This window comes from Muntiacus reevesi, chromosome 13 (genome assembly GCF_963930625.1).
Source record: "Muntiacus reevesi chromosome 13, mMunRee1.1, whole genome shotgun sequence".
In the NCBI taxonomy this organism is placed as follows: domain Eukaryota; kingdom Metazoa; phylum Chordata; class Mammalia; order Artiodactyla; family Cervidae; genus Muntiacus; species Muntiacus reevesi.
Genome location: NC_089261.1, coordinates 27,759,273 through 27,783,540, shown reverse-complemented (window position 1 = coordinate 27,783,540; position 24,268 = coordinate 27,759,273). Strand labels below are relative to the sequence as shown.

General features: G+C 44.7%; 1 protein-coding gene across 6 annotated transcripts in view; it reads right to left on the bottom strand.

Moving 5' to 3' along the window:
* The window catches only part of SFSWAP (splicing factor SWAP), a 77,594-nt gene extending 53,998 nt beyond the window's left edge, over positions 1-23,596 (bottom strand). For 4 of the 6 annotated variants that reach the window (XM_065903941.1, XM_065903939.1, XM_065903940.1 and 1 more), the window contains exons 1-7: positions 23,257-23,596; positions 20,558-20,727; positions 19,843-19,974; positions 15,707-15,792; positions 7,556-7,781; positions 6,539-6,651; positions 5,512-5,647 (exon numbers count right to left, since the gene is read on the bottom strand). In XM_065903941.1, the coding sequence (XP_065760013.1) occupies positions 5,512-5,647; positions 6,539-6,651; positions 7,556-7,781; positions 15,707-15,792; positions 19,843-19,974; positions 20,558-20,727; positions 23,257-23,474 (1,081 nt within the window). In that variant the 5' untranslated portion in view covers positions 23,475-23,596. Of the gene's footprint in view, positions 1-5,511; positions 5,648-6,538; positions 6,652-7,555; positions 7,782-15,706; positions 15,793-19,842; positions 19,975-20,557; positions 20,728-21,138; positions 23,220-23,256 lie in introns of those variants that run through there. The other 2 variants (XM_065903943.1, XM_065903942.1) reach the window with 2 other exon arrangements.
* Positions 23,597-24,268: the final 672 nt, after the last annotated feature.

Genomic DNA, 24,268 nt, shown 5'->3' with positions numbered 1-24,268 from the left:
CTTTGTTAAGGATTTATAGCTAAACAGCATAAGACAGTCAAATAATAACAGCTAACAGCATGAATGACAGTTCACTGTCAGACTAATAAGTGAAAGAGATTAAGTTTCATATATCTATATTTAAGGAACTTTGGGAAAAAATTCTTTTAAAATAAAAACAGATGGTTTTCTTCCTAGACTGCCAAATCTAGGAAAATCTCTGATCAGCAGAAAGTAAATAACAAGGGACAACTGAGTACATTCTAAGGTGATTATTAAACACCAAGTCATATGAAAAGACAGAAAAACTTAGAGACTCCAGCTACCTAGGTGGGCCCCAGCAGGTGGGCACCACAGCCTCTGTTTTTTGGGATAAAAGCTGTCACAGGGACTGCTTCAGCCTCAACAGAATACAGGGATAGCTGACAAAACATTCCTGTCATTAAATCACAGAACTGCAAAGAATTAATTCAGGATACCAGTGTTTCAAAATAAGCATCACCCAAGTCTGTATTTTTTCTGAGAAGGTTTAAAGGAGTACAAATAGCCAGGGAAGGAGTCATTCTCCTTGCCCTGCACTTTCTTCTTCCACGTCCTCTTCTGAGGGCACCGTGAGTACCAGTTTCTAACTTGTCTTTCCACTTCTGAACTGAACGCTGATGGTCTCACACCAAAACCTATTCCTGGCCTTCTGCCCTCACCCACACCAAGCGCCCCAGGCAGGGCCTCCAGCTCCTCTCTAACTAACTCCAGCAGCCCACAACGCACACGCATGCCCTGATGTTTATTCCATTAGTCTTCCCCGAAGGACACAGAGGGCAGCTCAGCCTTGTGCTACTAAAATAAGTCTTTTTTACAATGAACATTCTTTTTTTTCTTTTTAGTTGTTTGGTTGCTCTGGATCTTAGTTGCAGCATGTGGGATCTAGTTCCCTAACCAGGGATCAAACCCAGGCCCCCTACATTGGGAGCACAGAGTCCTAGCCACTGAACCACCAGGTGGTGGTTGACAGTTTAGTAGCTAAGTCGTGTTCAATGTGACCCCATGGACTGCAGCCTGCCAGGCGCCTCTGTTCATGGGATTCTCCAGGCCAAGAATACTGGAGTGGGTTGCCATTTCCTTCTCCAGGGGATCTTCCTGACCCAGGAATCAAACCCAGATCTCCTGAATTGCAGGCAGACTCTTTACCAACTGAGCTATAAGGGAAGTCCCACAGTGAACATTCTTGTAGCTCAATCTTTACACATGTATTTGCAGAAATATAGGAGAAATAAAAGAGAAATTCTGGGTCAAAGGTAGGTGCATTTTAGTTCTGGTCTACACTGTCCACTTGCCCTCCACTCTGCTGGATACAAGTCTACACTCTCACCAGCAACAAGTGAGTGCTGTCAATTTTGTCCTTCGCTTATGTGACAGCTGAAAAATGGTATGTCATTGTAGGGTCATTTGCATCTCTTTTATTTAATCTGTGATTACTAAGAAATTTAAAAAGGTATACACAAAAGAACGTTTTCCATAGCCCAGAAACGTCTATTTTACCTTAAGACATATAATTTCAAAGTATTTTCATGTGCCTGCAAATGGATACTTTTTTATCATAATGAAGTCTCAGATTCTTCATATATTTGCTGTAGCCTGATTTAAAAGAAATGTTGGATTTTATTTTCCGTGGCGGTTAGGTTCTAAGGTCAGTAGATACAATGCCATTGGAGTGAGCAGCAAGGGTAAACCTTAAAAAAAAATTGTATGGTCATTTTTACCTTTGTGAATTAGTCATACTACAGTTCATTTTTTCTACTGAACTGTAAGTTTTTTTTTCCTACTTGACTGTAAAAGCTGTTTGGGTATTATTAGTTTTTTCTGCTTTCTTAATGGCTTTATTTTTTTCCATTAGTTAAATATCATGTCTGTTGGTTTAAATAGATGATTCTTTATCTGTTGAAGTATACTTACTTTCCTGAGACTCTCACATCTGGCACTTAAACCTGGAAGTGATTCTGCTGTTAGATAAAAGGCGAGGTTTTAATGGGATCTTTTCTGAATAGTTTTTCCTGACACCATGCTTTTCATGAGCCAGCCCTTCCTCGTTTGAACTTTTCTGCTGAGCCTTTCTGCTTTTACCAGCAGAGTTTTTCACTTTTAAACATTTTCCAGTTAAATGTACTGAAATGTAGGTATTTAATTAACATTTATGCAAACAGATGAAATCTGGGTGGGAAAAGAGAATGGCTGCTTCTGTGAAAGTGAAACTGAATCCTTTAAAAGATGGGTTAAAACACCAATTGCTTAAAATACAAAAACAAAAAACTGCTGTGGAACCCAAGGAGGGAGAAAGAACTGTGAAAGCGCAGAAGGAAGACACGGCAAGCCTGGGGTTCTGCTCTTGAAGTGCACCTCACCTCACCTCAACTCACAGAACCCAGGCTGGCCGTGGTGAATACGCCTCACCACGGGTGTGGCTCATGCCAAAAGTGAGTCAACAGGGGCACACGTTCAGGTATATGTGGAAGCAGCATTTTCAGACCTGTTTTAATCACACACTTTGCTTAAATCACGAATTTATTCAGACCTCCCAAGGACTTCTATTATAACATGTCACTTGGTTATCTTATGGGCCATATCAGATGTGGCCCTTTATTGTGCCTCTCTTTCAAATTTTTCATATTCTTGCTTGCTGTTAAGAATCTAACTACAAATAAAAAGCAACTTCTTTGAGAACCCAAGTACAGCTATCTGTATTTACTTTTTCTAAGCATTTTTCTGATTCAGAGCCAAATTCTAGCCCAGGGCTCTTCCTGGGAACACCCAGGCCACCTCTCCCACCCTAAGACTCTTGGATGCTAGATGGGTTGTTGTCATGGCAACCCAAGGGGCTGATCCTGGAGGGAGGGCTCTCAGGGAACGTTTCCTTCACTACGTGCTGTCCCTGCACCCCTCTTCACAGGCAAGTTCCAGGAAGTGGTCAAGGGGTCGTGCATACCGCCCATTCACTTCCTACCAGGAAGGAATGTGGTTTTTGTCCTCCTCATTTCAATAAAACGGGTCTCGCTCCTGGAACAATGCATTTAAATCTGTGTGAAATCTGAAGGACGCTTCAGAGCCTGCTCCCCAGCCTCTAGGCAGAGCTGACTACTGCTGAGCACAGTCTCCACAGAGGAGCTCTTCGACCTCCCTCTGACCCACAGCCTGTGATCCCTCCCGCATCCACAACAGAGGTTTGATGCAGGCACCCGTGAGTAGCATCTGGCTTGCTGTATGTTTTGCTGGACTGCCTTGTATTTTTACAAAATACGAATTCACTGCCAACATCTGTGAGTTGAGATGTTCCACCCAAACATGCTAGATTCCTTGTTTCTCTGGAATACCTAGAAGTTGGTCCCTGACCTTTGCCATGTCTGATCAGCCACATGATCTGTCAGTACCAACTCCTTCATCTCTGTGGGCCTGGGCAGATGTGAGGCTGCCCTTGATGCAGGGTGTGTCCAGGCATGACCCCCTAAAACGCCCTCTCCTACTCATGTCTGTTACTCTTGCAGGTGTGAAGGAGATGAAGTGAAGTGAAAGTCACTCAGTTGTGTCTGACTCTTTGCGACACCATGGACTATACAGTCCATGGAATTCTCCAGGCCAGAATACTCAAGTGGGTAGCCTCTCCCTTCTCCAGGGGATCTTCCCAACCCAGGGGTCGAACCCAGGTCTCCTGCATTGGAGGTGGATTCTTTACCAGCTGAGACACCAGAGAATGATGACCATCAAAACAACTATTTTGTTGAGGGGAAGAGTCAGTTACTAATGGTGCCCCCTGACTGGATCTCCATCTGGGGTCATGGGTCAGGCAGGGAACCAAGACTTCTCACTTATGAACTGGTTCACAGAAGTTGCAAAGAGCAAGGGTGAGATTATCCCAGGGGGAAGAGGCTGCTATGAATCACCTTGGCCTCTGGGGCCCCTGGTGGGTGGTAGAAGGGGCTGAAGTCATGGGCTCCCTGGGACCACCCACACCTTTCATCCTGCCATTACTTGGCCCAGACCACAGTCAACAATCAGACCACAGGACCTTGCAGTGAAATCCTGAGTCACTGAGCAGCTTCTCTCGCTCGGCTACTCCCCTGCCCAGTCCTACAGGGTCTCTAGACACACTGAGCCATTACCAATGTCACAATTTAACTGCATGTACACTAATGATAAGCAGTGAGAAAAACCAGGTAACTGCCACTTAATCCTGAATTTCTATTCCTTCCCAATGTAAGAAAGTTTGATAGCTCTAGGAATCTAGTGGAGGTGTAGGGACACCATACTGAACTTATGGAAATTCAAGGACGGGTCTGAAAAGGGACAGCAAGGAAAAAGGAAACTGGAGACGTCCCCCTCAGTGGGCTTGCACCTTGGGCTGAGGCAGCAGCAGATTCACCCTGTGGGCTGGCTACACAGAAAGCCCCTGGGGAGTGATTTACAAAATGCTGCAGGCATTTCTGCTTATTATGACAGGTCCACCACACCCCAAGCCCAAACCCTAACCAGCAGCTGAGATGAAACAGGGTTAGATCTGCTCTTTGATTTGAATATTTAAAGAAATTTCATTTGACTTGATTTAAGCATTAAAGATGTTACCTGAGTTCTTTAAGAGGTTTTATTAGGACATACGCATTAAGTTCACTAAAGCGACTGATTTCTGAAGTCTGAAAATGTTAATTTAGCACATCAAAATTACACATTATTGCATGTCAGTGCCAGATAGGAAGTGCAAAAGGATACAGTTATCATTTTTAACAAAAGCTTCATTCTCCCAAAACAAGCACTTTATACATTTTAAAATGGAATTAACCTCAGGCTGACCCTCTAATCGCTGATAGTGACAAGCTTTATAGATGGATTCACTGTTATCAGATACGAGATGTAGGCTAAACAGAATTCCTGTGGCTTTGCTAAAGGTTCTTCTCTCATTCAATATTTAACCTCTGAATAAAATAATTTTAAAAAGACCTGGTAGTAAGATCAAGGTTAAATACTTTAAATACTTTCAAATAATTTCTTGACTAAAACGTCACAAGATTTGCATTCTGTTAGTAATCTTAAGATTAAGAAGAGTAGCAATCAGAGAGAATAAGTAGGAACTGAAAACAATTCCAAGGTGCATATTAGATACTGTTTTAAGCCCTGTGTCTCAGCAAAGTGACCATGGCAGACAACACTACACCAATGTCTGTCTCCCTGCTCTTCTTAACAGAATTGATTTTGTTTAGGGCAGCGATGTGTCCAAATGAAAGTCCATTGCCCAGCCTATGCTGTAGGATAAGAAGACCATAACACTGTTTTCTGCTTTTGCCCTTCCTCATTATCTGTCCTGGAATGCAGGGCTGATGCTGGTGAAAGGGCAGCCATCTTGCTAATATGAAGCAACAAGCAAGAGGATGAGGCCACGGGCTAAGGATGTTCAACATAAAGGTTCCTCATGGCACCTCTACCAGACCTGCCTGCCAGCTTTCATATTTTTTTGACACTCTGCCGGGAAGTGCACAACAAAATACTCACAGTCAGCGGTGTATTCCACCTGGGAGGGCTGCACGGCTGCACCATCTGCAGTGGGTGGGGTGGGGGCAGGACTGTCGGCCTGGGCTTTACGGACCAGCGCTGCAAGGGGGTGATCAGGGTCCACCACCTTCAAAGGCTGCAGAGAGAGAAGATGCCAGGTCACACCGTTTCCTGCATTCCAAGTCAGGCAGAATCCTTCTGTGGCAAGAAGGTTCATCTCAACTTTAGAATAGTATCTATGCTTCAGAAAAATCTCAGCACATGTACATAAACAAGCCTGCACACAAGGAGGTCCTGAGTAATTGTGGCTGAGCGCTCTAGCTGGTCAGATCCAGAGGAACCGAATAAACGAATCACTTCACTCTTCCTAATGACATGCGGGAAAGTAAGGACGGGAGATCAGGACTAGACTGCTGCTGAGAAAAGTGTCAGCCTCCAAATTCACTCAAAATCTCAAACTGTGTCCCTCCTCAAAGCAATTTCTCATTTTTAATCACCAACAGCTTTTAAAGTCCAATTGATCAGCTGCACTGCATGACTACTGAAAAGATAAGCTTAGGTCTGAGGGACCCGTTTTCTCACATCACAAATGGCAGCATGAAGGGTGTGGATTAACTCCTAATGATAAGGATGAAAAAAAAATTTAGGTCTTTAGGTAATACATTATGTTTCCTATGATAGATGGTTTGAAGCAGCATATACTCTGTGAACCTATGAAATCCTCTCATAATAAAATCTGTATGAAAAACCCATTTTCTAAGTCTCAATCAACATTTCACTTATTCTAAATATCCCAAATAGTAAAATATATCCCGAATATAATAAAATGAAAATAATCTGCTTGTGATTATATAAAACAGGACACATGAGAAATAAAGGGACCAAATCCTTTGCTGCCAAGTCAAACAAAATGGTGAAATATACCTCAACGATGCTAAAACGAAATGGAGCTAATACACAAAAACATGCTGGCTTAACAACTTCCCAAGGTTAAATTAGCAGTTGTGTTCTCTAGGGAGACCAGCACCTTCATGAGCTCCTCCAGGCGGTTGCACTTCTTCGAGGCGAAGAGGGACGGGTGCAGGTAACTGCCGTCCTCCTCGTCGTCGTCATCTTCATTGTCAGAGCTGACGCCCGACTCTAAAAGCAAAGCACATTTCAAGACTTTAAGGTACAAATATACTGTGTGAGAGCGTAGGAACAGACAGAGGCGGAACTACGCGCGGCCATTCCTCGGTTATCTGTCCAAACAATCCCTCTGGGAAACACTCCTCACCTCGCTGCCCCAAGTCACTCAACAGCAAGGCAGGCTGTGAGAAAGGCATGGCCCGGGGGCACCTCCCCTCTGGCATTTACTGCTCGGGGGCCACTCAGTGTTCACTTCTTTTTTTTTTTTACAAAAGAGGCAAAAATCTCACTGATTTATGAAGGTAAAATAACAGCAACAGGTATTTTAGAAACCTACAGGAGACCAACATGGAGAAGGTAAGGTCTGTAGTAAGACTGACACAACTGATTTTGAAAATCATGTTTCAGCTGAAAGAACAATTCAATGGCAGACAGATATACAGCTGTCTCAGGATGTTATTCAAAATACTTAATTGGTCTGTCATAAGAATTCCAAATTTAGACACTCAACCTTAGGCCCTAACCGGGCGTGTACCCTAGAACCATCCATGAAGCATGAACCTGCTGCTTTCTCTGTGAACATTCAACAGCCCAACGGGAATTATTTCTAACCAACATGGTTATGCTCTGATGGCATCAATATTTAATTCTACATCACCAATCTATAAAAATATTAATTAAGAATCTAATATATTTTCAGACTTATCAGGAAGAGTGTCACACTAGACTACAGAGCACCAGCAGGTTTAATCCTTGGGCCTTGGCAGCAGGACTTCATAAACGTTCCGGAAGTTCTGCAGTGCAGACTTCAAGCTTATATCTATGAGGATGACCCTCCCTACACTTCTCCAGGGTCCTCCCTTACCCCTGCCCCACCCAACCCCAACCAATGCAGGAGAGAAACAGTTTCACATACTCTTTTTCTCTTCACTTTTGTTTTCTGCCAGTACCGTATACCGTCCTTCTTTCATCGCTTTCTGGATGAATTTGTAGTAGGGGTTGAGGTAGTGATCGAAGCGTAGAAAGTCAAATTGAGAGTTTCGGGCCTGCTTGGCTTTCAGCATTATCTCGAACTGTGCACCTTGTTTGCACACAAAGTTGGCTGTGCGCTCAATGATGGCGTGCATTTTGGCTGTTGGTGGCTATGAGAAAACACACACATTCACGTCACCAGTCTGTTCTCCTGTCCACTCACTACGTGACTCAAAACACAGAAAGGACCCTGATTTTTATTGCCAACTATAAGAAATTACAGACATTTCAATGGGAAGAGTCCAGTTTGAACAGACTGTGACACTGGTCCCTGTCCCATGACACCCAGTTTCTGAATTTTGTGAGGAGAAAACTCCCATGCTGAGGCAGGACATTCTAGCTTTGTATTGAACTGACGGGAGGAAGATTTTTGTTAAAAAAAAATCAACATGTTTCCATATATTGGGCGCCCTTAACCATGGTTCCATGACAGGCTTCAGAGGTTATGAATCTTCTGGGAAGTTGTATGTAAGTTCGGCACATACACATGCATATTTCTAGGAGAGGGGGCATGTTTCAACAAGCTTTTCAAGGATCTAAGAATCACTTCTCTTTGGGCTCTACAATCACTACAGATGGTGATTGTAGCCACAAAATTATAAGAAACCTGCACCTTGGATGAAAAGCTATGACAAATCTAGATAGCATATTAAAAAACAGAGACATCACTTTGCCAACAAAGGTTTATATAGTCAAAGCTACAGTTTTTCCAGTAGTCATGTACGGATGTGAGAGCTGGACCATCAAGAAGGCTGAGCACCAAAGAATTGATGCCTTTGAACTGTGGTACTAGAGAAGATTCTTGAGAGTCCTTTGAACAGCAAGGAGATAAAACTAATCAATCCTAAAAGAAATCAACCCTGAATATTCACTGGAAGGACTAAAGCTGAAGCTGAAGCTCCAATACTCTGGCCACATAACGGGAAGAGTCAACTCATTGGAAAAGACCCTGATGCTGGCAAAGATTGAAGGCAGGAGAAGGGGACGACAGAGGATGAGGTGGTTGGATGGCATCACTGACTCAATGGACATGAGTTTGGGCAAACTCAGGGAGATAGAGCAGGACACGGAAGGCTGGAGTGCTGCAGTTCACGGGGTTGCAAAGAGTTGGACACGACTTAGCAACTGAACAGCAAGGTGTGGTCTGGCCAGAACAGGGAGGGTTTCACCCACGTTTACTGGGTGAATCATCTTGTTGCCTTAGAGTGAGTTTACTACTAGCAATCAGACCCCACCTCTTTCCTGCACCTGCTGCTAAGTTACCTCTACCACATCCCAAGCTGAGCAATTCCTACCCACACATGGAGCCCCTCAGACCAGAAGCTGGAAGCCACACATCTGAAATACTTTTATTAATATCAATGAAAAGATTAACACTAGAAAACTACATGCAAATAAAGTGGGAAATGACCTCTCATTAACAACACACAGTCAAGATGCTTACTGTCATTTCAGGCCTGAATCCTTCACAAAATACCAATGACTTAATTCTCAAATGTGACTCCTGAACTAACGACGTCCTTCACTCTTGAACAACATAAATGTCTACAATTAAAGTTATTTACTGATCCTAAAATAGACCAGAGGCTGTGTTAAAGACCCACTGGGCACTTAAGTCTGGATGCTGATGCATGTTTTCAGTGGCTTTGGCTCACCAGGAAGATTAATTTTGGAGTCAGTGTATGTATGATAATTATTTATGACTACTTCAGAACAATGATCCTTACGGGAAAATATAACCCCATCTGCCCCTACAAGTAGAGATGTTCTCTCATGACCCACCAACCTGTTGGGCAGTATTATGGCTACGGTGGGTACAGAAAAACAGACGGGTAATTTCACAAAGTGAAGATGAGTACAGAGAAACAAAGCATTTAGGAACATTCATGAACATCCTTTCAGGATCTGCGACAGAAGCAAACGTATGTAAGACACTACACAGCCCCTCTCCACTTCATTTAGTTGTTTTTCTGGGGTTTTATGATGTCCCTTCATCTGGGACATAACTTTCTGCTTTTTCATTTTGATTAACTTTCTGTCATATGGTTTTTGTTTTAGTTGCTTTGGGACTGTGCCTCTTGCTTATTCTGTCTGCCCTCTAATGGAGGAGGCTAAGAGGTTGGTGTAAGCTTCCTGATGGGAGTGACAGGCATGGGAAAAACTGGGTCTTGGTCTGGTGGCCAGGGCCTTGCTTGTAAAGCTTTAATCCAATTATCTGCTGATGGGTGGGGTTGCACTCCCTCCCTGCTAGCTGTGTGGCCTGAGGCAACTCAGCCCTGGGGTCTGCTAGCTCCATGGTGGGCTTAATGGTGACCTCCAAGAGGGCCTACTCCAATGGGGACCCTCCCGACCTGATGCTGCCAGTGCCCTGGTCCAGGCAGTGAGCCCCTGCCAACCCACACCTTCACAGGAGGCCCCCCAACACTAGAAGATAGTTTTGGTTCAGTCTCCTGTGGGGTCACTGCTCCTTTCCTCTGGGTCTTGGTGTGCACAAGATTTTGTGCCCTCCAAGACTGAAGTCTCTGTTCCCCCCAGTCCTGTGGAAGTTCTATAATCAAATTCCCCAGGCCGAAATACTGGAGTGGGTAGCCATTTCCTTCTCCAGGGGATCTCCCCAACCAAGGGATCAAACCCACATCTCCTGCATTGTAGGCAAATTCTTTACCAGCTGAGCCACAAGGGAAGCCCAAGAATACTAGAGTGGGTAGCCTATCCCTTCTCCAGCAGATCTTCCTGACCCCGGAATTGAACTGGGGTCTCCTGCATTGCAGGTGCATTCTTTACCAACTGAGCTATCAGGAAAGCCCTCTGTGATCACAGCCCCAAATGAATATCAGATTGAGTCATGAACTGCATTGTAAAAACAAAGCCATGGATGTAACAGCAGGGACTACAGGGCTGTCAGGGGTGGAAAGGTCTACTAAAACCAGATTCAAAATCTGGAAGCCAGAAAGGAACATGGTGACATATGTGTTTTTACAAATACACTTAAATTCTGCCTGGAAAGAGGGACAAACGGTTAAGAGACAAAGTACCAGAAGAACAAACATGCACAACACATACCGGACCAGGGGTTAGTCAGCGCTCATCATATATGAACAGTCCTCACAATCTCCTGAGAAAACACACGAACTCCCCAGGAACATGGGTAAATAATTTTTTTTGCACCCCCATCCCATGGCCACACACTGGCTGAACACATGGTGAGAGTTAACGCTCTAATCAGAGCAACCTTCAATGAAGCGTAACCACGTGACCCCAAGTTCTGCAATGGCTCTGGGCTGCAAGTGCAGGCCTGACCCACAGGCTGACCTGGGGCGGCTACTCTTGACAGCTCTAGCCTGTGTCCCCATCATAGAAATACTGGTGTCAGGGGAACTGAAGAGCCGAGCAAGCACAGTGCCTGACTCATAGCACCTGCTCAACGAACACTCCTTATCTGCTGTTGCTATTAACCTACTGGACAGAAACCCAGCCCATGATGGGAACTGTGCACTGAATCCTTCCCCCTTTTCTCTCTGCTCATAAAGCAGGTTAAACAAGCACATTTCATTGGAAGGACTGATACTGAAACTGAAGCTCCAATACTTTGGCCACTTGATGCAAAGAGCCGACTCATTGGAAAATACCCTGATGCTGGGAAAGACTGAAGGCAAGAGGAGAAGAGGATGACAGAAGGCGAGATGGTTGGATGGCACCACTGACTCAACGACACGAGCTTGAGCAAACTCTGGAAGACTGTGAAGGACAAGAAAGCCTGGCATGCTGTAGCCCACGGGGTCGCCAAGAGTCAGACATGACTGAGTGACTGAACGACAAAGCGCATCTCCCATGGAAATACACTCAAATGGGCGTGCTGAGCAGCAGCCCTTCTGGTCCCCACGGCTTGAGGGAAACGCAAGAAGGTACAGGACAGGCCCAGAAGGCCCGTGGCATCTCAGGTGGGTGAGAGACCAGGCTGAGACATGCTCTCTACCTTCCCTGCAGTGCGAGACAGCACAATCACAAACGGGCCTGGGCGTGTGCAGAATCTGGGAGGTGAGAAAGCCTGGGAAAGGAGCAGGTAACTGAAAACACTGTCAGGACAAGCACTGAGCTACATATTCTGGCAAAAACTAGGTCCTCATTTCCCAAGAAACATACAAATAGTCACAGAGTCAGTATAAAAAGCTAAAATACAGCTGTGAGGCCACCTGAGGGGCTTGAGTCTAGTCTAGGGGCTGGACCTGAAACAAGTGGCCAGCCTTGAGCCTGCACCAGCACACGTCTCCAGGGTGCCGTGATCTCTTTAACTGCTCCCAATCCTTCACACGAAACCCCCAGGGCCCCTGCAGCCATTGGGTTCTTAAACCAAAAACTTAATTTAGAAATGAAGAACCCCTAAAGCACCTGCTCTCTTTACCATCCCCAGCCTCGATAGCCAGGAGCTAGAGAAGCCCCTGCCCACTTAGGCGGCATGTGTCCACATAAACACATACCAGCAGTTTCAACATTTAGTAACCGAGAAGGAATCTATGACACAGACATCTGCCTACTGGAGCTACTCCACTAACGTGGACACAACAGTGTATAATGTTCACAGCGGATCACTGCTCCAATTCACAGTAATTATGAAAAATCCACTACTGAAGTCACCATAAAGGAAAAGCAAGCTGTCCACTGGAGACCCAGTGAGCACTCACAAGTGGTTTCTACAGAGAGCAATTTCCTATTCAAGAGACCATTTTATAATAACATCAGAAGAGAGCAGACTTCCAGTTCAAGACGGTGGAGCAGAAGGACATGTGCTCATCTCCTGCGAAAGCACCAAAATAACAACTAGCTGTTAAACAACCATCGACAGGAGGACACTGGTACCCCCCAAAAAGATACCCCACATCTAAAGACAAAGAAGAAGCTGCAGCAAGACTGTAGGAGAGGCACAATCACGATAAAATAAAATCCTACACCCACTGAGTGGGTGACTCGCAAACTGGAGAATAATAATACCAAAGAAGGTCTCCCACTGTTGCGAAGGTTCTGAACCCCATGTCAGGCTTCCCAGGCTGGGGATCCGACAAAAGGACTCAGAATCCCTAGAGAATCTGACCTTGAAGGCCGGTGGGATTTGATTATAGGACTTCCACAGGACTGGGGGGAACAGAGACTTCAGTCTTGGAGGGCACAAAATCTTGTGCACACCAAGACCCAGAGGAAAGGAGCAGTGACCCCACAGGAGACTGAACCAAAACTATCTGCTAGTGTTGGGGGGCCTCCTGTGAAGGTGTGGGTTGGCAGGGGCTCACTGCCTGGACCAGGGCACTGGCAGCATCAGGTCGGGAGGGTCCCCGTTGGAGTAGGCCCTCTTGGAGGTCACCATTAAGCCCACCATGGAGCTAGCAGACCCCAGGGCTGAGTTGCCTCAGGTCAGACAACTAGCAGGGAGGGAGTGCAACCCCACCCATCAGCAGATAATTGGATTAAAGCTTTACAAGCAAGGCCCTGGCCACCAGACCAAGACCCAGTTTTTCCCATGCCTGTCACTCCCATCAGGAAGCTTGCACAAGCCTCTTAGCCTCCTCCATCAGAGGGCAGACAGAATAAGCAAGAGGCACAGTCCCAAAGCGACTAAAACAAAAACCATATTACAGAAATTAATCAAAATGAAAAAGCAGAAATTTATGTCCCAGATGAAGGGACATCATAAAGTCTCAGAAAAACAACTACATGAAGTGAAGAAGGAACCTGCCAGAAAAAGAATTCAGAATAATGGTAGTGAAGATGATCCAGGATCTTGGGAAAACAATGGAGAAGATGCAAGAAATGTTTACCAAAGACCTATAAGAACTAAAGAACAAACTAACAGAGATGAATAATACATTAGAAGGAACAACAGCAGAATAACTGAGGTAACTGAGGCAGAAGAACAGATAAATGATCTGGAAGACAGAATGGTGGAAATCACTGCCTCAGAACAGAATACAAAAAAAAAGAATGGAAAAAAAAAAAAAAAAGACGACAGCCTAAGAGACCTCTGGGACATATTAAACGCACCAACATTTGCATTATAGGGGTCCCAGAAGGAGGAGAGAGAGTAAAGACCTGAGAAAATATTTGAAGAGAAAATAGCTGAAAACTTCTGTAACAAGGGAAAAGAAACAATCAACCAAGTCCAGGAAGCAGAGCGTCCCAGACAGGATATATCCAAGGAGGAACACACTGAGACACACAGTAATCAAACTGACAAAAATGAAAAAAAAGATAAAATAGTAAAAGCAGCAAGGGAGAAACAACAAATAACATACAAGGAAACTCCCATCAGGTTTATCAGCTGATTTCTCAACAGAAACTCTACAAGCCAGAAGGGAGTAGCAAGATATATTTAAAGCGATAAAAAGGAAGAACCTACAACCAAGATTTCCATACCCAGCGAGACTCTCATACAGATTTGATCCAAAATTCAAAAGCTTTCCAGACAAGCAAAAGTTAAGAGAATTCAGCAACACCAAACTAGCTTTATAACAAATACTAAAGGAACTTCTTTAGGCAGGAAACACAAGAGAAGCAAAAGACTTACAGAAGATAAACCCAAAATAATTAAGACTATGGTAACAGGATCATACATATCTATAATTACCTTAAATGTAAATGGATTAAATGCACCAACCAAAAGATAGAGACTGACACAGATGAAAACATGTGCTTGTATGCACTTCCATACATATGTACCACATCACTCTGCTTGATCCCCCAAACTGCATGGAATTTTTTTATACTGTGAAGTTAATCATGTTCCCATTATGGCTTGCAATTGTAATCATCTTTTACTTTTTGTCTGGTCATTGATTATGAAAACTGATAAAATATCTTCCCCTATTGTGATTATATAACTATTACTCACTTAATACCACTGTATCATGACTGGTCAACAGAAAAATAACAAAACTCTATATTACCGAAACTAAAGGGGAAGAACCATCAAATCCATGCTGCACTAAATATGGGAGGTGTCATGCACACGTGAGGAGAATGCACAAGACTCCTGTGAGTTTTCAGTGTCCGCTGTTTATTCAGTGAGGCTGTAGCAGGACACACAGAAGGACCTGGAAGACCCACATCCAAGGCAGGAAGACACCAAAGAAAACACTTTACAGTGAGCACAAACAGCCCTTTTCTGGGTATGTACATGCAACAAAAATGCTTTAAACATCCCTCATAAACTTGTAAGGATCCTACAAATCATAGCAACTTATTATGGCCCGACAGTTAAAAGACTGTGAGCCAGAGTTCCTGCCTGCTGTGTGTGACCCAACTTCACTTCTCTTCATCTGTGAAAGAGAGAGAGTAACAGGAAGCTACTTCACAGGATCACTAGCATTAAATGAGGTAATAGGTGGAAAACACTTGATGAGGCCTGTTACAATGTAACCTTAACCAAGTGTAGCTGAAACAGCCAGGTGAGGTGAGATTAATCCAACTCCGCCAGTAACCAGCTGCAGAGCACTAAGGTGGAGAGGACGCCACCCCGGTGTTCCTCCTGAGTGCAGGGGCCGCCTGGAGATACCACAGGGTCCTGACATACTAGAGAGGAAAACCAGGCGGAAGTGTGCCAAGGGAATGTCAAGGTGAAGACACTAATCTTAAGAGCCCACAAAAACCACATTAGAGAAAGAAAGGACAGAGCAACTTTACTGAAGCCAAGCTGCTTTGAGCAAGAGGGTTTTTACACCTAAACGTGGCTAACAGTCTCCTCACCAGAAATTCTGACTAGGTTTTTCTGCGCTGGTAAAACCTGGGGATTCAACCACATGGTCTCTGAGAGTGAGCCAGCTCCCCCAGCCCCTGATGCTCTGGTCTAGTGATTCTTCTGTAATGTTTCTCTTTTTCTTCAGAGAAAAACAGGCGGTGTGTGATGATTTTTCCTCCTTTAACTCAAAAATAATAGTAAAGCATCACACAAACTGTAAGGCGGCTGTGACTGCGGTGAGGCTCTCACATGAGTACTTCCTGGTGAGTGCTAACAGTGAATAGCATCGTGAACGACAAAGACACCTACCAGTTCCACATCTGGCGGCACGTTCAGTCCTAACGGGGCAATGAAAGGCTCCTCGTTTTCCTCCAAATTTTCAGCTTCATTTTTTTCTGTATAAAAAGAAAACACAGAACTTCAGAACCACGACCTGAGAAGACGGCAACAGTGGAGGGGAGAGCGGCACGAGCATCACCTGGCCCCTCGTGGTCTTGTCATACATCACAGCTCCCAGGAACACTTCTACTCTCTACTCTGTGTTCACTGTACTACCTGTGGGCAAAAGCACCTCACCAGATCCCAGAGGGGCTGGGGAGGTGCAGCATGGGGCCAAGCCTCCCTCGCTCTTGTCTGCTTCCTCCTGGTACAGACACAGTGGCAGCGTGGACTCCAGGGCCATGGTGCGGGTGCAGTGAGACAACGCATGTGAGCGTTTCCACCCCAAGGCTCTGCACGTAGCAGGCGTGCGGCACACTTTCAGCTCTCCTCCTTCCCAGCCCCTCTGATCTGCTAAGCCCACCCTCCAACTATCTGGGTGGGTTCCCCAGAGGGCCAGGCACAGCAGAGGGTGCTCAATTACAAGACAACCATTTTCATCACTGAACCAAAAAATCCCTGCATATAACTGCCAAGACCTTTCCACCCAAGCAAACCACCTCTCTCTTCACAAATAATCAGATGTATGTCTATTTTCATTTCTTGTTTAACCGTTCACTTAACAAATATCTGTCTATTGGAAGCCAGACAAAACACTACACACTAACTTTCTGAATTCTAAGGTACCTATACACATCTCAATTTAAGGAACAATTTAAAAGGATATGGTGAAATGTACGAAAACAAACTGGAAAACTTGTAAAAGCTAATGTTCTTAGAATTTCAACATAAAGAATTTCAACATCTACTTATTTCTTCTTTCAAAAAGATGACGTGAAATAAACATTAAGTCTTCATCAAAACGAATATCTCCACTGTACATAATGGAGTCTCTTGAAGAGACAACAATTTCAAACTTAATTCTCTGTGAAGCTGAGAAGGAACTTTATATAGGCGTCACAGTACACAAAGACCTGGGGGCTGCAGTCTGATGAGACACAGACTGATTAAGTAAGCGTATTCACCAATGTCCCACAAGCTCACGTACCCTCGGCTCTCTCCCAAGAACTGAAGACTTGCTATGGCATGAAAGTTCCCTGTAATCAGCAACCCCTCTGTTCAGCTCCAGTAACCAAATGACACAGCAGAACTGATAGGTATTAGAAACAGTGGTTTGCAACATGCCAAGTAACAGCTTAAAATCCCCAAATTTCTTTGGGAATGAGGTCAAAGGTGTGAACACATAAAAGTATAACTTTACCATATCTCCCTAAAATGACAAAGTGCTATAAACTTTGTTCAAATAGACTCTCCTTAGTGCTAAGCTGTTCTCAAAAATAAAGGAACTCAGAGCAAAAGGGCTATCTGGAACAGCTGGTTACAGATTTGCTTTGTTCTTATACATACTTCACAAAAAAATGGTTTTAGTAGCACAAAATAAAAACCAACTATTGTAATGTTAACTCAGATTCAAATAAATTTAAATCTTTTCTTGTTAAAGAAAGGGATAGGTGATAACGATGAAAACCTGTGAAAATAAAAGATGGAACTGGGCTGGAAACAGTAAACTGCAGAGAGGGAAGAGAGAAGTTACACAGAACTAGAGGCGCTGTCAAAGGCTTCTGGTTAATATCACAAGGATTTACAGCAGTCAAACACCAGGACACTGCAGTCGCCCCTCAGTGTCTGCAGGGGCACCAAAATCCGGGGATGCTCAAGTCCCAGAGCTGGTCCTCTGTATCTGTGGCTCCACTTCTGTGGATTTGACCAACAGCACAGTACTGCTTTTTATCGAAAGAGGAAAAAAATCCGAGAATAAGCAGACCTCCCCAGTTCACACCTGTGTTGCTCAACAGTCAACTGTATGGCATTTTTGGAATCAGGGAATATTGAGACATGTTGGTGACTCAGAAAAACAAACAAAAATTAAAATTTTGGACTGCAAGATAATGCAGCAGTAAAGTACAATCTGGTTGTTAGTGGTACTGGGTACCTAACTGTATTCTATTTCAAAAGTGTGTGTATGCATAGGTACACATCCAAGTAAGTATGAGTGTGTGTGCATGCTTACATGGTATTTGTGTATGTGGCATTTTATTTATACTAGTGTAAATTAAAAGTTGAGCTGCAAGTTTTACAGGGCCTCAACTTCCATTAAAGAAATTAATCATCACACAAAGCAAAATTTGGAGGATGTGGTTACAGAAACAAGATTTTAAATACAGAGAAATTTACATTAAAGAGAAAAGACACTAAAACTTGGAAGAGAAACTAAGCCACATTGAAGTTCTTAAAATTCAATGTTGTTGTTATTTAGTTGTTAAGCTGTGTCCAAATCTTTTGCAACCCCGTGGACTGTAGCCCATCAGGCTCCTCTGCCCATGGGATTTCCCAGGCAAGAATAGTGGAGCGTTTTCAATAATCTAACCATATTTGACATCAGGTAGCCCAACGATTACAGTGAGACAGGTGCCCAACACCTAAAACAGGGGTCTGCGACATCTTTCTGCAAAAAGCCAGACAGTAAGTATTTCTGGCTCTTTGGCCAGGTGGCCTCTGTCTCAACTACTCCCCTTTGTCCATGAAGTGCAAAAGCGCAGACAGAACGGGGCAAATGAGCATGGCCGTTCCAATATAACTTCACAGAAACGCGCCAACTGGCCTTCAGTCACAGTCTGCTGATCCCCAATCTAAAATGTTAAAGCACACATAATGTACAAGGCTCAGAGACAACAACAAAGTTGGAACTGTCCGGATTCCTAAGATGGATGACTTATTCTAGATTAAGGAATGAGCGTATACTTTTCAAACCTGCAAGAACACATCCACCGCACCCTAACTTCTGAGGTCTGCTCAGATTCAAAAGTCAAGGCAAGAAGGTGTTTAATACTTTAACTAAGCTTTGACTCAATATGATTAAAATGACATCTGGGAAGACTTGAGAAGCTTGCAGAGCAGAGCTGTGCAACAGTGACTCTTACGCCCATAAAGTAACGAGCAGAACGAAAGCAAGGGCGACGAGGCGAGTGTCTGCATGAGCTGGCCCCACATCTCGCTGTCATGCCCCATGGTGAAGAAGCTGGGAGAACCCTAGTGGGGCTGCAGGGCAGATGGCATTTTAATATGAACTGCCATGGTTACTTCATACTTGCCGGAAGATGTGTTACTTGAGGAGAAAACAATTAAGTAAGTCCATATCACAGGTTCAGCTAGCTCCAGAATTCCATCTCTCTATGATGTGATTCCAGTTCATTACTCCAAACATTTGAATAGGTTTCTGAAGTTCTTCTCTTTAAACAGAATAGCCTCAACAAAGTGATCCACCCTTAATGTTTCAAGTGTGTGTTATCATTATTGATAATTCATGACTCATCAGTATGCAGGGCTGATATAAAGGTGCTCTCAGGGCTTATCAAAGTGAATATGGAGTTTATTCCTGAATTGCACAGGTCCAGTTTTTTTAGTAGCACTATCGTTTACTTAAAAAATTCAGAGTTAATCCAAAAAGGCATAAATTTAGAATCTTTATTTCTAGGTAAATATTACTTACTGTAAAATACTGTGGTAAGTCTATGTCCTAGGGCCTATCGAGACTAACCAGGACACCCTGTGTTCTCTTCTGTTTGATGATAACTGGCTCCACAGGTGTCCTTCCACTGGACACCTGTCATTTCACTCATGGAGTGGCAATGAAGAAGCAGGTTAGCAGGAGGGTGGTTAATGCCTGTCCCATCAATGCTCTGAGAATGAGTTACTGTGGATTTCAACACATTCACTGTCTGTCTGGAAACACAGACTCTAGAGTAACTTCCTGCTCCATGAATCCAAAAGAAAGAAAGGAAAAGGCAACCAGATCCTTGGAAGATAACTGAAGTCTGAATTCATTCCCACTTCCAACAACAGTTCCTTTCCTACTTCTTAGCTTTGTTTTACCCTAACATCAATGTTTCCTCTCTGTCTCACGGTGACACTGTGGCCGTTTAGTGCCCGTAATCGTGCTCTGAAGACTCTATGGTTACATGCAGTGCCTGCCCAACAGCATCACCCGGGCAGCCCCCTCACCTCACCTCTCTGTTTGGAAGGTTCCTCTTCCTCCGTGGGTTCGGATGGGTCATAGTAATCACTGCCATATGTGAATCCCACTGCATTATAGCTCCCGTCCTCCGCCAGCGCTTCACTCAACCGCTTGTATTCTTCCTCTTGAACAAAAATGAGAATTATGTTAACAAAAGCAGAAATTTACTGAGAAACATTTTATATATTTCTAAAGTTGTGGCTATCAGTAAAGCATACAACACACTTTTTCCAACCTCTTTTTGAGGTAAAAATGTTTTTTAAAATTTCACACTTCACATCTACCAATATGTACTTTTGCCAGTACATGTTTACCACAGACAGCGGATTACACGTCTTTTGTGGAAAATTTCTTCCTGCTGAGAAACTTGGGGATTAAGAACTGTATTAAAGATTGTTATGGCAAAGACAAGAACATCAATTTTCATTTATACGATACTGTTAAAGAAGAACAGTTAAAGAGTTTGGTTTTTGTTTTTTCAAATCCCAGTCTGCCCTCAAAAGCTGGGAAAATTCTCTGTGGCTCTATATATAAACTATCCTGAGGTCCTCTCAGAACGCAAAGACTGCTGTTTTTCCAATCCACTGGGTACTGTCAAGATAATATCAGAAAGAGTGAGTATAAAAAAATGAATGGGAGTAAACTTTTAAATACTTAAAAATTTTTTAAAAAGTTTGTTGCTTAAGTAAGTTTTTCTTGAGCAGTACCTTGCCTTGCCTCCTCCTCAAGCAAGTCCGTATGCAAGGCTAAATACCTCTCTTCATCACACAGGGTCTCTATTCGTGCCTCCTCTTCGGAGAGCTGGTAATCTCTGTTCCATGTGGAATACTCAGCATCGTACTCAGAAAGGTCATGCAGGTGACCGCGCCCATCATATCTGTAATATGAACATGCTGGTCAATGGGAAGAAATTAACGTTTGTGTTGGTTCGTGTGTGACGTTTTCTATGTATACTTACCAATTAAAACAAAGAAATAAAAATATGAAAGCAAACATAAAAATGCTTCTCATTATATTTAACTTGGCTAGTCATATCTCACCTACGTTTAAACTCAAGTTATCTTAACAAAGTCTAAATTCCTTTCTAACATACGATAAAACTTATAATTAAAGGTAAACAATCCTTTAATAGCTTAAATGGTATCCACTTCAGTGGCAGTTCTTACCCTTTATGGCTTGGTTAACCATTCAATGCCATTTGTAAGGAAAAAAAAAAAAGAAAAAACTTTTTTTTTCTGAAAAGTCAAATATCATAGCTTACATTCACACAAACCGAATACATAAATACCTATCCGTAAGAACCAAACGGTCGAAATTTCCTCGCTTCTTTCTGCTAGTCCCGAACTCTCAGGAGAGATCTTCACCAAAGAAACTTGCGTCCATTGGAGGTAAAATCTTGGCTAGGCTCGCCCCCTAGCCACTTGGCTGAGGAAATAAGTGCTGGGTTATGTGATAGAGAGACACACATACATAGGAACAGTGACATATACGTGCAGTTTAAGGAGGTTCACTAGAAACAGAGCAAAACTATTAGAAGATTCAGCATAAAATATGTGCTTCTAAACTTTATGCCCCCAGGATATAACATACATGAACACACATCCATGTGCACTTGTGTGGACCCATAGGTATGTTAGCCAGATGAAGACTAAGGAAGCACTTTCTGCTATGCTTTTAAATACAAAAAGTTCAATGAACATGCTGTCAAAGTGCAACTCTCAGATAATGAGTGAATTAGTGAATTTTACTTAAGACACTCAGATTTAGGGTTGCAAAAACAGATGTAGAGAGACAAAAGTCTGCTTAATTTTTCAATGCTGACTTTTGTAATGAGGACTAGAAAATATAGGGGAAAAAAAGACATTTACAGGAAAAAAGGCCAAATATTTCAGGGTAGCCAAGTTATTGCATATTATTAAATTTAAAAATTATTTTTACTATGCTGTAAACCTCCTTAACTTACAAATGTAGATCATTATCTTAAAATATTACACATCTACATGTGTAGCGTTTGCTCCCCACTGGTTTTGGAAGACCTAACTCACATCATGTACAGAATGATATGGAAAACTGTATAAAAAGCTCAGACTTCCTCGCTTATCAAACTTTAACAATGCCACAAGTAACACTTCTCAAAAGGAAGCCGCCTGACAATCAGGTGATATCATTCAATAGAAACCATGGTTTAAAGGTACAGCATGCTTGAGCAGAGTGCAGGGGCCCTCAGGTCCAGACCTGAGCTGGTGACCCTCCCTTCATGAGTTCTTCTTGTCTAGATCTAACTCCAAGTGGAAACGTCGGGGATGGAAAAGGCGTTTGGTCATTACTGTGTCCATTCAGGCCAGCTCAGAGGTCATCCCTATAGTCAGGTTCCAGGGCTTTGCAGAATCCAGTTTTAATTGTCTCAAACGATGGGCTTCGTTCACTCGGAGAGACTATTCCACAGTCTAATGGTTGGTCACGGTTACTTTTCAGTCCGGGCCCCAGAAGCAGAGTTGCCAAACTGGCAAAAACCAAACCCACAAAAATCCCAAGGAGAAAGAGGGACTGAAAACATGGGAGGGGAGGGGAGCAAACAACGTACATCATGTAAGGTCATCCTTTTCAAATCAAACATCTTTAGAAATTTCAATCCCATGACCCCTCTGTCCAAAGTGGCCAAACACGCTCCAGGGTGACTACCTAAAAGCATGTTTGATTTGAAAAGAACATATCTCTGTCTCAGCTCCACCCTTCAGTTTTAAAAGACAGTGAAACCAGCCCTAAGAACAGTACCTCTAAGAGCAAGGCCAGAATCTGCAAAAAGTCAACTGGCCTTCAACTGACTGGCAACTTCAGCCTGAATCTGTGAAACTCATCGGATTAACAAAGGAAAGGGGAGGAATGGGGAGGGGGGTGGATCATATGTCATGACAGCAAAATACGGGCGCTCCACTGAGAGCGCTGGGGATAAAAGAGGTTCATAGCCAACTCTTGGGGTCCAAGAGGTCTCTAATCGCGACATCAGCTTGCGGCGTTTCGGGTTGCCCTCCCACCACACGGAGCTGTGGGAGCGCGGAGGGCCCCAGAGCGCCGGTCAGGAGAGGCCCTGGGCCCGGGCAGCTTCCACTGCCCGGAGTGGCAACTGCAACCCAGCGACAAGAGTGAGGGGTCGTGAGGGGCTGCGGGAGCAGAGACGATCCCTCCGGCGACAGACGCGGCACGCAGCTCCAGCCAGTGCCTTAGGGCAGGTTTCACCATCCCCTCCCCCGCAAAACCAGGGGGATGTGGGGACAGGGGAGGGGTGTCCCCCGGATCCCCGATGACTCCAGAGAAACCCCTTTCAGTCCTGGCCATCAAGTCAACATCAGACGAAATCAAGCGGGCGAGGGAAGGGGAGGACCGGCGGGTGGGGGGAGGAACCGACCTGTCGATGAGGATCTTGTGGTCCCCCATCCAGGGGATGAGGTGCTGTCCCTGTTCCTGGGCCAGGGCCCGCTCATCGTCTCGGAACAGCTTGCAGGCATAGCCGAAGACCAGCAGCTCCACTCGGTTCCCCCCACCGCCGGCACCGCCGGGCCCGGTCTCCTCCTTCGCGCCGCTTTTCCTCTCGGTTTTGGTGCGGCCTCCGCTCGCGCCGTACATGACAGCGTCCCCGGCGTCCAGGCTGGTTTTCTTCTGCGCCGCGGCCGATGTCCCTGAAGCCTCCGCTTGGCCTACCCGCTCAGTCAAGAGCGCCGCATCCCGGCCCCAACCTAGACACTGCCGCCATTGCGGGCAATAAAATGGAGGAGCGCAACTTCCGGCGAGGTGCAGCCCTACTTCCGGCGAGCAGATTCCACTGATTAGCTAATCCACTCTCGTCGTTTGAGCCTCTAGAAAATATTTGGCTCTAGGTTTTCGCATTCGGAGGTGCCGCCACGTTAGGAACTTCCGTTTTCAGAGGAAAGCGCGTTTTTGGTGTGGATTTTCTGCAGCGGCAGTCCAGAGCAGTGGCGAAAGCGCGGCTTCGGATCGTGCGTTCCCTACACCCGGGTGCGTTCGGGCCCTGGGCGGAAGGAGGGCGGGCGCTTCGTGGGCTGCGTACGCGGCTTGGTGGGGCGGGTGCTCTTGGTTCCTGGGAGAGGTCTTTCTGTCATCCGTCCCTGGACCGTGCACTCTGGGACCAGGGACCGTCGGGTCGGCTTCTTGGGGGCCGTGGGGCCGTGAGGTCGTGGGGTTGAGTGTTCTGGGGTCGGGTGCTCTGGGACCGAGGCACCGTGGAGTCGGATACTCGGGGGCGTGGGTCGTGGGGGTGCGTGTCCTGGGGCCATGGGGTCGGGTGCTCAGGGCTCGGGGACCGTGGAGTTGAGTGCATGGGAGGCGGGGGCCGTGGGGTCGTGGGATCGGGTGTTTTGTGAGTCAGGGGGGCCGTGGGTCGTTGCATCGAGTATTTTGGG